Consider the following 15,632-nt stretch of genomic DNA (forward strand, 5'->3'; position numbering starts at 1 on the left):
ACCATCCTGAAAGGTGCCAGAGAAATGTCAGTTGTGATTCTCATAACTCAAAGACAGGGAAAACCCAATTGACATGTCAGTCAGGACTGAAACAAACAAAGGAAATACTTCCCTGCGTCGTGCATAGTTAAGTTGCAGATCTCGCTGCTACAGGCAGCTGCAAAGTGCACAGATACGCCTGGGTTCAAAAGGGATCAAGCAAGCGGACGAGAAGGGCTGTCGCTATTAAAAGCAATCAAGCTGACTAATTAAAATTGCCCCTAAGCTAGTCCAAAAGCTCCGGGGAGTGGAGAAGACAAGCCAATTAGGCTCACTCTGTATTTGCATTTTTTGCAGAGCCAGAAACCTCAGCTGGGGCTTGCTTTCTCCCTGGTGAGGGGCAGGAGGCTATGTGAAGGCTGCCAGGAGAAGGGGAAGCAGGGCAATAGCAGCAGGGGGAGAGAGTTTTACCTGGAAAGCAGTAAGGAAGAGACTGCCAGCCCCCCTAAAACCTTCTGGACCCTTTGCAGCCTCCACCACCCTCTTCACCACCTGCTGCCCCCTACTAGCCTCACCCTCTAAACATCTGCTGCCACCCTCACCCTGAATGTGACACTCAAGGATCTTTATGGAAGTTGGATTAGATGTTGTCTATCAGAGTGAGACCCTTTGAGCTATCTCTGCCTATTTTTTTATTCTTTCTGAAAGCATTTATTGGATCCTGGGTTAGAAGTGCCTTTAGCCTGGCACAGTATTGCAGGTCTTACAGCAGAGAGCATGAGTAGTTGTCTCATATGGGCTTGTAATCTCCTAAAATAATTTGGTTTTACCTTCAGCAAAGCACATGAAGTTCATACTTAGTTCTATGCATGAGCGAACACTTTGGGACCCATGCACCAAGAGAAGCACACACATCAATACTTTGCTCACCTGGGGCTTACATAAATGACTGAGTTGTTTTCTTAATCTTCTTTTACACATTGCACTGGGTTGGCTTTGTTGCCTTTGACAGAATGCCAAGGCCACAAGCAAATAGAAGGAACGAGCCTCTCTGTTTCTGATGTCATGGAAGTGTTGAGTGTCCATCAGCGGAAAGTTCATCTTAAGTATATTTGTATCCAAAGTGGAAAACCTAGCTAGGCAGTCAGACAGCATGTCTTATTTGGACAAGTCCATGTCCCCTTAGAGGAAAGAAGCAATTGTCCAAGTAAGACATGGATTTGTCCCCATAGAGTAAAATGAGCCAGAAATAATCTTAGATCTAACAACCACAGCCCCTGGCCTGGATGACTCTGTAAGCAAGGTGATATAGCTTGTAATTGAATCACTTTGCACAAGTCAATTATTTCATGTGAATTCAAATAGAAGATTTTCAGTATCACATTAGTGGACGATGTTTATTTTTGACCCCTACCTCAATTTCTGTCATGTTACACCACTGAGACCAGAAGCTCCCCTCTAGGTAAAATAAGTTGTAAACCAATGGGTACCATGCATTAGCCAAGAATTTAAACATGACATGAGTCAGCGGGTAAACAGGCAGAGATAGGTTATGTACATTTGTTAGTCTACCCAACAGCCATGAGACATTCCACTAATGATTTTACGAGAGACAAGGATGGTACAAGCACAGACTGCACATTGGTAATCATTGTTATCTATGAATTCCAGGCTTTTTAGGGTCCCTATGTACCGCTCTCTTTGTGGCGTACGCAATACAAGGGAAACCCCTTGTGCAGTGGGGAAGAGAGATGATGAAGGTTGTGCCAATGGCTGAAGAATACTGCAAGAAGACGATTCGTCACATGGCAGGTAACGTATCTGAATCAAAACAGTTATTTTCTTAAATCTAGGTTTGGCTAGAAAGACACTGAAGAAACGTCACTCTCCAGTCTCCCCATTTTGCTGCTTTTCCCCCTCTCCCACCTCCACAGGCTGTCCTCCTGCTTTCTCTGCTCAGACTGAAAGCTCTTGGTAGGTGGTGCCACATTCTTCTACCATCCGTTAGTTGCCTGGTATATTGGTGGCAAAAATACGAAGAGAAATAACAGTGATAGTGCCCTACAGCACAGTTTTATTTTTAGGAAGTCTTCAAAGATTGCTGAACAGAGGGGTAGGGAGAAAATTATATTTTGCAGATTATTAGGCAAACTGACTGCTGAGATATGAATTATTTAGCTCCCATCAATTAGCACTGTCCAATATTTTCCATGAGAAAACTGACTGACATTCCTCATTTTCCCAGGAAAAGCTCACCTGCAGATGCCTCCTGACCAAGAGTTAATTATTGACCACAAATTCAGTCTTGACTTGTTGCTTTTCTGATCATGTATTTAAGATACAACTTGTTCTATCCTTGTTTTAAAACAACTAATCTTAACACAACTACTGAATTTGATATTGCTACTTTACTAATATGTGTGATCTTCGGGGCAAAGGTATTTTGGTTCCCTCTTGCTAGGGAGTGATGTGTTTGTAATGGTGAGACCTGATACAGACAGATGAGTACCTTTACATTAAAACATTGAGGAAAGAGGGTTTTTTGATAACCTCAAGGCACAGCTGTTGAAAAAGGTTGAATTCAGTGGAAATCTTTTCTCAAGAGCACTCAGAAATGAACATTTACCCAGAAGAAAAGCTGCTGCTTTAGAATCTGAAAGGAGCACGAGGGAGCATTTCTGAAAGACCCCACATTTTCATCTATGCCTCATTGCACACCAGGATTTTTTTAGCTGAGACCTATGAGAAGCAGGTGCAGGATTAGTGTGAGCGAGCTCCTCTCTGAGTGGCTTTGCAGCAGGTCCCTGTCACTCCACCCGAGCAGGACCCCTTGGCGTGGAGGTATGCGTGTTGGACTCCTGAGGCACGCTCTCCGGCTAGTGCCTGTATTGTCGAGCTTTGTCCTATTTTGGTAGCGGGAAAAGTCTCCTGCATTAAAGTTAAGCTCCTTGACTGGTGAGATGCACTGCAAAGAAATCCTGCCAGAGTCCTCCAATTTTAGAAAACTCTTTTTTAGCTGTGATATTCCCCTTGGGTAACAAACACAGTGTTCAGTCACAGAGGGTTCAACTCAATACCCCTCTGATATTCAGGTGTGATTACTTGCCAGATAGTCTGACCGTCATCTCAGGCTGGGTTTGAGCAATGGGGCAGAGCCTCCCTAGGGCTTGCAGTGTGGGATTTCTGAGCATGCTACACGTCATCCATGCAACAAAAGTCTCCTGCAACAACTTGATCCCTTTGTTTCTGAAGCTGTGCATTGGAATAAACATGCTTCCTTGCTTGTTGATGTGCTACATAGAAAACACTCATTTTTGAGGCATTCATGGTTTATGGTCATGGGGGAAATCTGAAAAAAAAAACACAAAGAAAGTAACCTGTCGGGTCACCTGCATTTCTAAAAGCAGTCTTATAACCAGCTGGAGTGAGTGTTGGTAGTTTACCAACAAAATTTTCTTTGTGTGACCTTTTTTTTCCCTTAAGATGCTCTCCATGGCCTGAGTGCACTTTCACACTGTTTTTCTAAACACTCCCCTATTTTTAAGAGTTCTCGTGAATAGCTTACTTGTAATCTGGCAAAACTGGGGCATGGACTCAGGAAAAGGGAAGCTGGGCATTCCCAGGCATATAGGGCATGTGGCTGAAGGCTCATCCCAGTGTGAGGCTGGGGAACTGTCAACCTTGTGAAAGTATCAGGTCTTACAAGGCAGCTTGGATTTTTTTACACGGAGTTGAACTTCTTTAAGGATCTTAAGTGACAAAGAGGGTCACCTGTATGGCATTTTAGGAAAAGAAGCAAAATCAGATTATGTGCTTCAGAGAAATTGTTTGGGTGTGTGCATGTTCTTCAGCCACTTGCAGCACAGAACTGAGTGACCAAGCAGGACGGAGCCAGGGAAGAAGTGGCAATGCTCAGTTTTATTTCAAACCGTACACCAATAGTCCCATACTGAATTGCTATTTTGCCTTGGCATATTTAGCCGTCTGATCCATCTCACTGATTTCTAATTCCTTACCCCCATCAACTTCCCAGGCACAGTTTCACTCAGGCCTCAGTTCTGCAGACAGGTGTGTGAGTGTGATTTTCACAGGTCATCGTAACTTACATGCCTTTTTAGGCCTTTATAAAAAGGTTGAACCAGAGCACTGGCTTGAAAAAAACCTTGAATTTAATAAAATTATTTACAGAGACAATGTTAAGCATGATTAGAGATGCTCTTGCCAAAGTGACAGAAAAAGGACAAAGACCTATGGTTATTAAAAAGGACTTATTTCTAAGGGTAAAGATAGCAGATGCGTGTTATTTACGCCTTTTACTACATTTGATACATATTATAATATATGCTAATGGAAATTTTGATCTTTCCTATCTGCCTTTTCCTGAAAGATCACACAGAAATACTGTGTGAACAGGACAGAAATACTGAAGAAATTATGTGATTAAAAACTGATAACTGACATAGGAGGCAATTTGTAATTAGGCTGTGTAAGCATTTTTAGATATTCTTTAGTCACAGCAAAGAATACAAAAATTGGCATAGAATATTTTTTTTCCCCTTTTTTTTGACTCTTAACTTGGAGTGTTCCTCAGTGAGTTCTCTAAAAATCTCATCTTGATGAATCTTAATGTAATTTTAATATACCATAAAAATAGTATAAGATTCTGAAAATATTTTCTTTTTTCACATCTCCTGTTTCCATTTAGGTGTTCCACTCCATATTAAAATGCATACTTAGTACATATGTCTACTTAATGTACATTGCTGTAAAATGCATAGTTTTGGGGGTCAGTCAACACTGTCATTTTCTTTAAGATTTAGTAAAGTAGAACTGAAAATGTTGCTGAGATGAAATACTACATCATTGATTTCTTTTGCATTCAGAATATCAGGAGCATTGGTTTTACTTCGAAGCTAAATGGCAGTTTTATTTGGAGGAGAGAGAAATCAATGAGGAAAATCAGAATAAACCTGTCTTTCCGGACAACTATGATGCAGAGGAGAGAGAAAAGGTAATTGTAACTTCAGGAAGCGCTCAGAAAGTCTTGGAACTGAGAGAGGTATTTTCAAAGAGACACACGAGCAATTTTCAGCTGTTTCTAGTGCCAGAGCAGTCAGGAAGTCTTCTCTTTTTTTTCCTAAAATTTCAAGAAAGAAAAAACAACTCCCATGCTTGGCTTGGGTATGTGTTAGCATAAAAAAGCAGTTGTCACTGGTCCTGGGGTTGCTGCAATGGGGGGGAGCAGTGCAAAGAGGCAGACTTAATGGTCAGATGTGTTGACGCCCAGAGCAGGTACAAAACATAAGCCACAGCTATTTGAGAGTGGAAAAGGCAAATGTTTCACAGGGACTCTCATTAAAGCCTAACGGAGCTGTGGCCCAAGTCCCACAGAAATCTCCCCTGGTACTAGGAGCTGGACTTTGTTATGATTCTTTGAACAGAAGACAGCCATCCCAAGCAATTCTCTGCCAATGCAGGCTGTGCCCAGGCTAGTTTTAAGTGTCTTGAGGGATGGTATTTCATCACGTCCCATGGGATACTATTTTATAGCATACATGATCTTTTCTTTGCCTCATGACTTCTGGTTATATCTTCTTAACTCAAGAGAAATAATCTGTCTTCTTCCCTAGTGTTTACAGCTTTCTGATACGTGCTGGCACCTCTCAAAGCTCTCCACTTAGCAGCTAAGCAATAAGTATGTGGTTCTTGACACCTTTTCCCATAAATCAATCCTTTTCTCCAGGCTATTAAAGCACAGTTCTATTCTGAGAATTCACTTTGTATATTTTTAGGGGCTCATTTATGCAGTGAAAAGTGCCAATGGATAGACTGACTGTGGATAATAAGAAATTGCTCACTCTAAACATAAAGAATAGATCTCCTTCCAGATTTATTTTTATTAATTCAGTGCCATGAGTTTGTTATTAGTTTTTTGCTCCTTCCAGTTCTACCAGAGTCTTAGCAGAGCTTTAGGAGGGATTAAGCGCAACAGTATTTTCCCATGATCATTTAAAGGGAGAACTGCATGAATTCCTAATGCAGAAACAGAATTTACCCTCATTGCCCAAGCCAAACTAGTTTGGCCTATTGAGTTAGTCATTTTCATGCACAAGAAAGGAAAATATTGCTCGACCCTCAAACTTCACTGCCAGCCAGAAACCACGGCCTGACAGCAGTTGAGAGGCTTAATTTGCTTATAGGCCGAGCGTGCTTATAGTGATGGAAAGAATAAATGAGGATAAGGTAACCATCCTGCCTGCCTTTTTCCCAGGAGTGTTTTCCTTTGCACTCCCTCCAGACCAGCTGTCCACTTGTGTCTGGATGTATAGCTGATTGCCTTTCTCCAGGCAATTAATAAAGCACCACTCTTGCCAGCAAGCCGCTGTATGCATGTTCCTGCTTTGTCCAGGTGCACCTTTCTGCAGGCACACACCAGCCGCAGGAGTTGTGAAAGTGAGGCCCCCAAATGCGGCTTGGATTGATCCAAGTATATTGAAAAGGCAATTCCCTCTCTAAAAGAAATAATACCGTGAAATGTTAAGCAGCAAAGACCACTTTCTGTATAAGCAGGTATATGGCTTAAATTTGGAGATTACTAGAAATATGGGGATAAAAGGGAATTTACCTCTTCTTGAATGCATAAATACAAGATGGGCCAATGTAGGATAAATCATTTTTCAGTGATAAGCATTTGGAGTACATTAGATATACAGTGAATAGTCAGAAACTGCACCGCAGTTGGGATCAGCCTTGCTTCTGCAAACCAGTCAGTCATCCTGCTCGCTTTCTCATGTTGGACATGATGTGCAACAAAACAAGAGAGGAACCAAACCAAAGTCATCCATGCCAATTAGACTCTGAGGAGCTTGTCCCCTTAAGATGGAGTTGCTTAAACCAGCACTGTGAAAGGACCCAGAAAGGGAAACAAAATGAATGGAAAGGGAGTGCTAGTCAGCAGCAGGTCAGCTCCTGGAGGGTGGGAAGTCAGAGGCAGCGGTAAATACTGACGCAGGGGTTTACAGCAAGGAGGGGACCTGTGGATTACCTCCAAGGCCTGGCAGCAAATCAGTGCCTTCAGCAAGAAGGAGTGCGTGTTGACACCTTGTCCATGCACTCAGTGCTACTGGTCCTCGCCCGCCCAACCTAGGGAAGCTGGGCTGGTGCCACATTGCAGGGTTGCACAGAGGCGCAGGAGTTGAAAGAAGGCTGCCCTTTTGAAAAGTTTGAGAAATGTTGCCTTGGTGCAGTTAAGTCCCCCCAGGCTTGGTCCTGAGGACAACTATCCCTAATGTAAAGTTGTTTCAGCAGGGAGAGATGACATCAGATGTGTGCAGAGCACCAGTGATCTTAAGGGCTAAATGAAGCGACACTTGAGCTGCCCACCTGCGCACCCAGAATAGCACCTCCACACTTAGTCCTCTTGCCTTTGGTAGTATTACATGTGTGCCAGGACTGCTCCACCGGCATTCAAGCTGCAGCAATAAGGCTGGAAAATCTGCATGTGGCACAAAGATATAAATACTCTCTAGATTGGAAAAAAAAAAAAAAAAAAGAAAGAAAAAAAAGAAAGCACCAGAGTGAAGCTTTAGTCCAACTCTGCCTTGTTTGATGTATGTGCAGATAAACCACAACCGAGTATGTAATGACTGAGGTGAAAGTGAATAGATAGAAAGGCTAACCCTTCATATGTGTTGCAGAAGCCAAGAGACAGCCAAGCAGCAACAATTCAATTTACCACCATGTAACTTAAACTTCAGGAAATAAAGCTGCCCATTTCCTTTAAACAAAGGTATATTTTTACCATAAATTCATCATTGTTGAGTTAATTTTGGGATTTTGGACAGGAATAAGTGAGTTCCAGAGGTATCTCCTCTAGAGAAAATCTGATTTTCCTTTGCAAACTTTGGATTTTTTTTTCATTCTTTCTTCTTCTGGGGAAGAAATGCTTCTTACATTTGCAAAATATTGTCCCTTTCGTTCAAGAAATGCTTGTAGAAGAGGAAAGAAAAGACTTGACAAGAAAAAGTCAGAGGTCTTAAATTAACATAATCTCAAATCAACCCCGTAAAGAAATTATTGAATCAGAACTTTTTCACCCCCCCACTTAAAACTTGGCTAATTGAAACATTTGCAGACATGTGACAAGGGGAATTCAGAATATTTCCAAGAGTCAGGAAGAGGACTGACAAAGTAAGCCCTTACCAACCCTAATGTTTTAAATAATAAGGAATTTCCAGAGTGTGAACTTGGAATCTATCTTGATCTACTTTTTGCCATTCTTGGCTTGCTTAAATCAAGCCAGCTTCTTGGCCTGCCAAGAACTTGGTGCATTAAGCTGGGGTGCAGGCTTACACCTGCACCTCAGGCATCACCTAGGCTGTGGCAGCTGCCACTGAGCTGGCTCATCCCACACAGCAGGCAGCAGTGCAGGCAACCACCCTTTCTCTGCAAGACGATTCTCACCAACCAGGGTAGAAGCCACCCTGGCATCGCTGCATGCCCCATGTCCCCATTTCCAGTGCCCTGCCCTGACACCATGGTCTCTCCCGCAGACATACAGGAGGTGGAGCTCCGAGGGCCGGGGCGGGAGACGAGGCCACGACGCTCCCATGATCGCCTACGACGCCCTGCTGGGCTGCGGCGGGGACTGGACAGAGCTCTGCAACCGCTCCATGTTCCATGGAGGTGAGGGTCCCCCACGCCTCCTGCCCGCTGCTCCCTCACCAGGGATGGGAGAGACCCCTCACGGCTGTTGGCTGCCGCTGTTGGTCAACCTGCCATGTTGCCTGTTATATCTATGCCCCTGGTTTTATGCCCTAAAGGCTGTTCTTGCAGCGGCAGCTGCCACACAGACAGTTCATGGTGCTTTTCAAATGATGCTTTATCTAAGTCTCACAGTTTTGAGAGGTACACAAGGAGTAAATCCAGTATAGCTTTGTCAAGGGCTGGCATCTTCCCCCACCAAAGCTCTGTCGCCTTTGGCAAAACAACCTTTTAGTTGCACATAATGAAACCAAGTAAGGGAGAAAAATAATACAGTGCCCAATCAAGTGCCAGGGAGATAAAATCTAGCATTTAGAGGCACACAATTAATTACTTCTACAGCTTTGCAAGAGATAACTCTCTCACTGGCAGCTGCATCCTGCTGGGCTTTTGAGAGGGCCAGTGTAGCTAGCGGGGAAGGATCCCAGCCCCGAATCACCTGTTCCCTTCCTGCCTGGTGTGGGCCCTTCGCAGAGGCTCTGGCTCGCTCACTCACCCCAAAGCAGTAGTGAGAACCCACAGCCCCTTGCTGCAGACCCCAGCAGACACAACCCCACAGGCACTGCACAGAGCATCAGTGCTACTCACCGTGGCTAGATATTTTAAGGCACATGCAGTGCCATTCTGTGCTGTGGGGAAGGAAGGGACACACTCCAGTCCAGGAGGTTTGCCATGTAGCAGGAACCCATGCAACTGCTTTACCCTCCTTTTTTCCTAATGATGGCTAGCTGCTTGCAAGAGCTGTTGTGTCAGAGTGGTTTTTCCCCAAATCAAGTAAGCTCCTGGTGCAAGAGCGCCTGCCGCAGAGGCATCACCACGTGCTTGCCTTGGCATCACTCTCTTCCCTAGGCATCCTCACCTGCACTGTTGAAGGCAGGACATGGGGTGGTGCAAGCCTTTGGGACTGGCCCAGCATGTCCCCACCATGCTCCATTAGCAACTTAGTATTTCCTCCTCTGTTCTCCGCAGTTTTTGGTTGTGTATGTGAAGATGACACTAAGAGACCATTGCAATTGTGCTTAAACCTGCAGGAGAAAGTGCAGCTACCGGGTCTATTGCTGGCTGCCTGTATGGCTTGGTTTACGGCTTGAGCAAGGTCCCCAAAGGCTTGTACCAGGACCTGGAACAAAGGGAGAGGCTCGAGTACTTGGGCGAGAATCTTTACCGACTATCCACGGAGGAAAAGTAAAGCGGTTTCTGCCATTTCTCTTTCTATAAAGACTATATCAGACCCTGTAGATAACTGACGTTCATAGCAAAGGAATTAGCTGAGCGTTAGTCTGAAAGGATGTATGTAGATTGTGTGCAAGAGAAGATAACTGAATTATTGAAGACTGATTAGATATTTACAGTCTTTATGGTTTTTTTACAGATGTAGGGATTTCTGAGTATAAAGAGTGCTGCTTAAACCAGTGAGATCATCTCAAATGGAAAAAAATAAATAAAACTTCTTTTGACTGATTTCAGTCTAACTTGCTATAATACCACTTCCTAAACAGCTATGACCAGTAATTACACATATGAAATTAATTTTCAGAACTAATGCTTTCCTGCAAAACTAATGGTAGTACCCACTTATGGGGATACTTTCTGTATATTTGACAATCCTTTCACCACTGTGTTCCTCCATGTTCTCAAAACTAATGTGTCTGTGACACTTGTAAACCTAATGTCTCACATATTAGCTTTAATGAACCACTGATCCCTGCATCAGCACTGTGGTGCAAGGTATTGTTACATTAGAAGCTTCCAGAAAAGGAAAAGCCAACACTAAAAATACCCCCAAGGAACAGCAAAGCATCAGCGTGTCTCAAATTTCAGAATTACATTTTTATTCTTCTTAAGTCTTCAGAACAAAAAGTTTTTTAAAATATAACTTTCTGAAATATTTGTAAATAAATTGATCTTACTCTATTTTCTAAGCATCATTCTTTATTTTTAGATTGAGCAGGTTATATGTTGCTGTATCAGTATCAGAATTTTTGACTGAGGTCTTCAAGCAGTTGTAATAGGTCAGCAGTCAGGCTGTGATATAATTCACAAGTCTGAGCACCACCAAAACCCTAGGAAAAAACCAGTTACAACTGCTTTACCTTTTCCCTTTTTCCTATTTCCTTTTTCCTTTTTTTCTTTTCCTTTTATTCTCTTTTTTCTTTTCCCCCTTTCCTTGCTTGCCTCATGTTGCCTCACCTCACCTCACCTCACCTCACTTCTCCAACTTTTCTTTTTCTTTTTCTTTTTCTTTTTCTTTTTCTTTTTCTTTTTCTTTTTCTTTTTCTTTTTCTTTTTCTTTTTCTTTTTCTTTTTCTTTTTCTTTTTCTTTCTTTTTTTATATTTTTTATTTTTATTCTTCAAGAAAACCACAAAGTATGATTTCATTAAAAGTTGCACGTAGAAGAAAAAAGTAAACAGTAGACCCTGGTGAAGGAGATTCTGATGCCCTCACAGCAGCACAGGCATGAATCTGGAATCCTCAATGAAATGACACAGAAGAAGTGGGCACAGAATTTGTTCCTGGTGCTTAACCTTGTGTTTTACCTCAGAAGTTCAGAAACTGAGGTCTACATGGCACTTTCTAATCTCCACCATGAGTGCCTACATGGTGTTGGTTTCTCCTATCGTTCTCCAGCTGCTGAACTGCGTTTTAAAAAGATCGCTAAAAATACATAAGTACTTTCCTACCCCTTTTTCCATGCAAGCAATTGCTGGAATCATCACTGTGATGTTATGTGGCGGAAAGAGGAGCAGGTGATCCATGCTGTTATGAATAGCTGCCTGCATGACAATATCCGTATGAAAATGTCTTCTGTACTATGAGCTACTTCACACACTGTTGTTTTAGCATGTTTTCTCTTGCTAGCTTTGCAAGATGCTTTCTTGTTTGCTTTGGAGATACGTTAAACCAAAGGGAGCATTTCTGTCAGTAGCTTCTGATTTAAAAGAGTACCAAGACTTTCTAAAAATATTCATTCTAGTTTAGGATGCCTCTAGCATACCTGTAATAAATTCAGCAATAGAGAAGAGAGAAGAACATATCCTGCATAAGGTAGGATTTACTCTAGTACTTTGTCTTTTCCTTTTCCTCTAGATAAAGTAATCACAAAAACAATGAAGAGCATTCATAACTGTTCCCACTTTACCTTCTATCCAGGCTAGTGAGGACCAAGTTTTGTTTCAGAGACAAATAAGAAAATCTCATTTAAAAAGTGGTTGCCAAAGACTGAACCTATAAAGCACCATTTCTGCAGCTGTTGAGGTGAATGGCGTGTTGGCCATCATTTCACTGAAAACACTATAAAGGCCTATGCATCGGTCTGAGCAGGCAGAGCTGGTCCTGGTTGCCCTCCTTACCTAGGGGTAGGTCATTGGACCAAACACCACACAGAGCTGGGTAGCAACAGGATGCCCAAGGGGCAAGGGGGCTTACAGGTTGCAGCACCCTGCATGCTCCAGCTCGTGGCCATTTCCCCAGAGTCAGTCATCAGTGAGTCAGAGCAATTCATCGATCTCTGGCAGATTCTGCAAGTTGGATAGTGTTTTCCAATTTTTTTCCTGTCTTTTGATGAAGTCTCCATAGTGCTGCATCCTCCTGCTCATGCCCCTGTCCTGAGTGCTGCCTCTGCAGCAGCTAGTCCTTCAGGCTGATAGGGTGTGCAAAATGGTGGTTGGATATTTAACATGTAATTCTGGGTCAAGAGACAGGGCCTTCCCTTCTCCACACCAGAGACAGTAAACCAGAAACTCCTGAAGCTGTATGTTTTTAGCAAACACCATGGGATGTCACCACTCGGCAGCCTCTGGACCCCTAACAGAGTGGAAAGCCAGGAGTGTGTTGGTGCGGGACAGTGCAGGCAGGGCTGGAAGAGAGTGTCAGCTCCTCACCGTCTGCCATGGCATGTCATCTCTCCTCCACCCTGCAACACAGCGGTGTCCACTGCAAAGGTTTCCCTGGGATGGGTCAGCCAGGAGGATAGGGTTGCACTGCTGCCCGTCAGCATATCAGGCTGTTGCCACTCTGATGCTGCCATGATAAGTGTCACCAAAGAACTGATAAATAAATAAGATACTGTCTTATGCATCTTAATTATTCGTGGGCCAAGAAGACAGAAATCTCTTGAAGGTGGCCTTGCCTCCTCTGGAGGTCCAAGCAGTCTGTCCTCCAGACACTGAAAACCACACAGCAGCACTTCCAGAAACCAGCAGCACATTGAGGCAGCATCATGCACATTAAAAACAATGAAAACCAGCATCTCTGGGGAAGGAGAGGAGTGAAGAGGCTGCAGTCCATGTTAGGCCATTTCACAGCATCAAGAATGGAGCCCAAGTATCTACTCTGTCATCTGGCATAGCTCACACCACTAGGAAGTGACTTCTTCTGGCATGGGGTTCCCCTGTGCATGGTGGGTACCTGCCTGGTTCCTCCTAGCCATAGGTGAGACTAGAGTTGACTATCTGTAGTTAATATAGATGTGTCTGCATTTCATTGATAGGTGACATAGTTTAAGGACAGCAGGATGCAACTTCGGAAAAGATGGTGAAGAAGTATTAGGAATGATGTCTTAGCCTGTTGAAAATGGTGGTCATATTTCCGAACTTGAGAAACACTCTGACTTTGCCTTCCTTCCCAGAGGAGGAAACATGGTGTTTTCCAAACACTGGGATAACACAGACTCATCACTACTCACATTTTCTGTGGTTGTCTCAGAATTCAGTGTCATTGTACCACAGCTTTTTCACAGAACACATTTCAGATTTACACAGTCATGATGCTGGTTTGCAGGTGAGGTCACCTTGGAAGAACTGCAGATGCCCTAAATAAGTGCCATAGCTGTTTGCTCATTTTCTGCTTCTTGCAGAATGATGAATATGGATCAAACACTCAATCCATGCAACATGTCTTGGTACTTAGGACAATGCAGTATTCCCACAAATGCTACATTTCAGATGGCATCCTGTAAGAACACTCTAACGTGGAAAAGGAAAACCCTGAACAGAGCTCATTAGTAATATATTTTAATTAAGCTCTTTGCATTTTATATCTCATAAGTGATTAATTACTGTGAATATTCCTTGCAGAGAGGGTCTGACGTTCTTCCCTTCACAGTCAGTAATAGTCTGGCTATGCTGACCTCACCAAAAGCAGGACTAGTCCATATTTTACTGTGGCCATTTGCTGTACCCAAAGTAGTCCAGAAGGGAGAGGTAAGCAGAGAATCTGGTTCCACTGCTATTCTAAGACATCAGAGTTGACCCGAAATCATGCTGTTTGATGGCCCCATCTGTGTTTCTGAATACACCAGGCAAGTACTTCTTAGGTAGGAGAGGAGTGGTCTTCTGCCATGGCAAGATTTCCATCAATATATCAGCAGACTGGCTATAGGAGGGACAGTGAAACAGGATCTTTTTAGCCAACTATATCCTGAATTCTGTTTTTTTCTTTATTCTGAAAATTTCCATGCTTGTCACAAATGGGAATCTCGGTGTAACATGGAAGCCTTGCCTCCTCAGCTGTGGTCAATTCAGTAAGGGAAAGGGTGGATGTTACCACATTATGCACATGGGAGCATGCACCTGTGCCATGTTGAAATGTGGTTATTCCCAATCAAAACCTATGAAGTATTGTTTGTCATATTATACATGGGCCAGTTGTCATGCTTTTTTCTTTTATGGTCCTTTAAAAATATCTACAAAGTCATTATAAATAACCTTTCTTCCATTCAAGATGGCAACTTCATCCCACTGCTGAGGGATGTAATTTTCAATATGTGCACTTGAAACACATCCAAATAGAACCCAAATGTCATGACCCAACTGGATGAGGACCAGCCCCCCACTTTGCAAACAGCCTCCATAATATCACAGTAGGGGGCCAGGTCGAATTTCTTTCAGCATCTGTGGGGTACCAGCTGCTGGGGCACAGCTGGGCCTTCCCCAACCTTTTGAGGCTGACACTCCCTAAAGGATAAGCCTCTCTGCAGCCTTTCTTCATTTTCTACGTGTGGGCTTAATTTAAAGAATTTTATTCCACTTCTGCTCATAAAAATTAATCCCCTCCCGGTATGCAGGCTGCATTCTGTGCATGAAACTATTTCACTGCCCAGTGAAGTAACCTTCCAGCTTTTTGAGGTGTCAGAAAGCCGACACCTCTCGCTTTTTTCCTTCCTAGCCTCATCTATTGTTATTGACTTCACACTCCAGCTTTTGTGCTGAGTTCAGTATTTTATTTAGTAACTGATCCACACCAACTAAAGCACTGACTAAATCCCCAGCTGTCCAAGGACCTGATTCTTCAAACTCAAGCATAGGTCCAACATACCAGCCTTCTTCCTCCAAATTAAAGGGGGCTGTATTCAAGGGACATTGCCAGGGTTTTTGTAGTGGTGCTATCCTTCACAAAGTAGACTTAAGAGGATAGTCCTGATGTGGGATTTGAATGCTATCAAAAAGCAAATAATGCAACTTCTGTGGTGTTTTTTGTAATTCTGGAGAGATATCTACTGACTTCTAACCTGTACCAATAGCAAAAACTATCAGTGGCACATTTGTGCTTCTCAGCCTTGATATCTTGTTTTAATGGTTTGAGACTGTTTTTATAACCCAGAGACAGAACCATGTTTTCCTGCTAACTGCATTCTCATCATATTTATCTTTGCCTTCGTTTACCTAGCAGGAGAGGAAAACACCTTTGATGTTGCCCTCGCATTAGGACACAATAATATTAAATGAGTGAGGAGTGGCACAGAGGAACTCCAACTAGTGTTGCTTACTTCCCTAAGTGCTTCCACTGGCCACAAAACACAGAAGAGAGAGCCAACGGTGACGTGTGGGACTATGTGAAGCCCTGCACGCTCCTGCTACACCATGCCTCATGAAGCTTGTAAAGCACTTTG

The 15,632-nt window shown here is 43.2% G+C and overlaps 1 protein-coding gene across 5 annotated transcripts in view; it reads left to right on the forward strand.

Moving 5' to 3' along the window:
• The window catches only part of ADPRHL1 (ADP-ribosylhydrolase like 1), a 39,331-nt gene that overhangs the window by 11,669 nt on the left and 12,030 nt on the right, over positions 1-15,632 (forward strand). For 3 of the 5 annotated variants that reach the window (XM_074909874.1, XM_074909866.1, XM_074909857.1), the window contains exons 4-7: positions 1,651-1,791; positions 4,863-4,990; positions 8,532-8,664; positions 9,774-9,927. In XM_074909874.1, the coding sequence (XP_074765975.1) occupies positions 1,651-1,791; positions 4,863-4,990; positions 8,532-8,664; positions 9,774-9,927 (556 nt within the window). Of the gene's footprint in view, positions 1-1,650; positions 1,792-4,862; positions 4,991-8,531; positions 8,665-9,773; positions 10,657-11,830; positions 11,990-15,632 lie in introns of those variants that run through there. The other 2 variants (XM_074909892.1, XM_074909883.1) reach the window with 2 other exon arrangements.

Source organism: Athene noctua, chromosome 1 (genome assembly GCF_965140245.1).
Source record: "Athene noctua chromosome 1, bAthNoc1.hap1.1, whole genome shotgun sequence".
NCBI classification, from domain to species: Eukaryota; Metazoa; Chordata; class Aves; order Strigiformes; family Strigidae; genus Athene; species Athene noctua.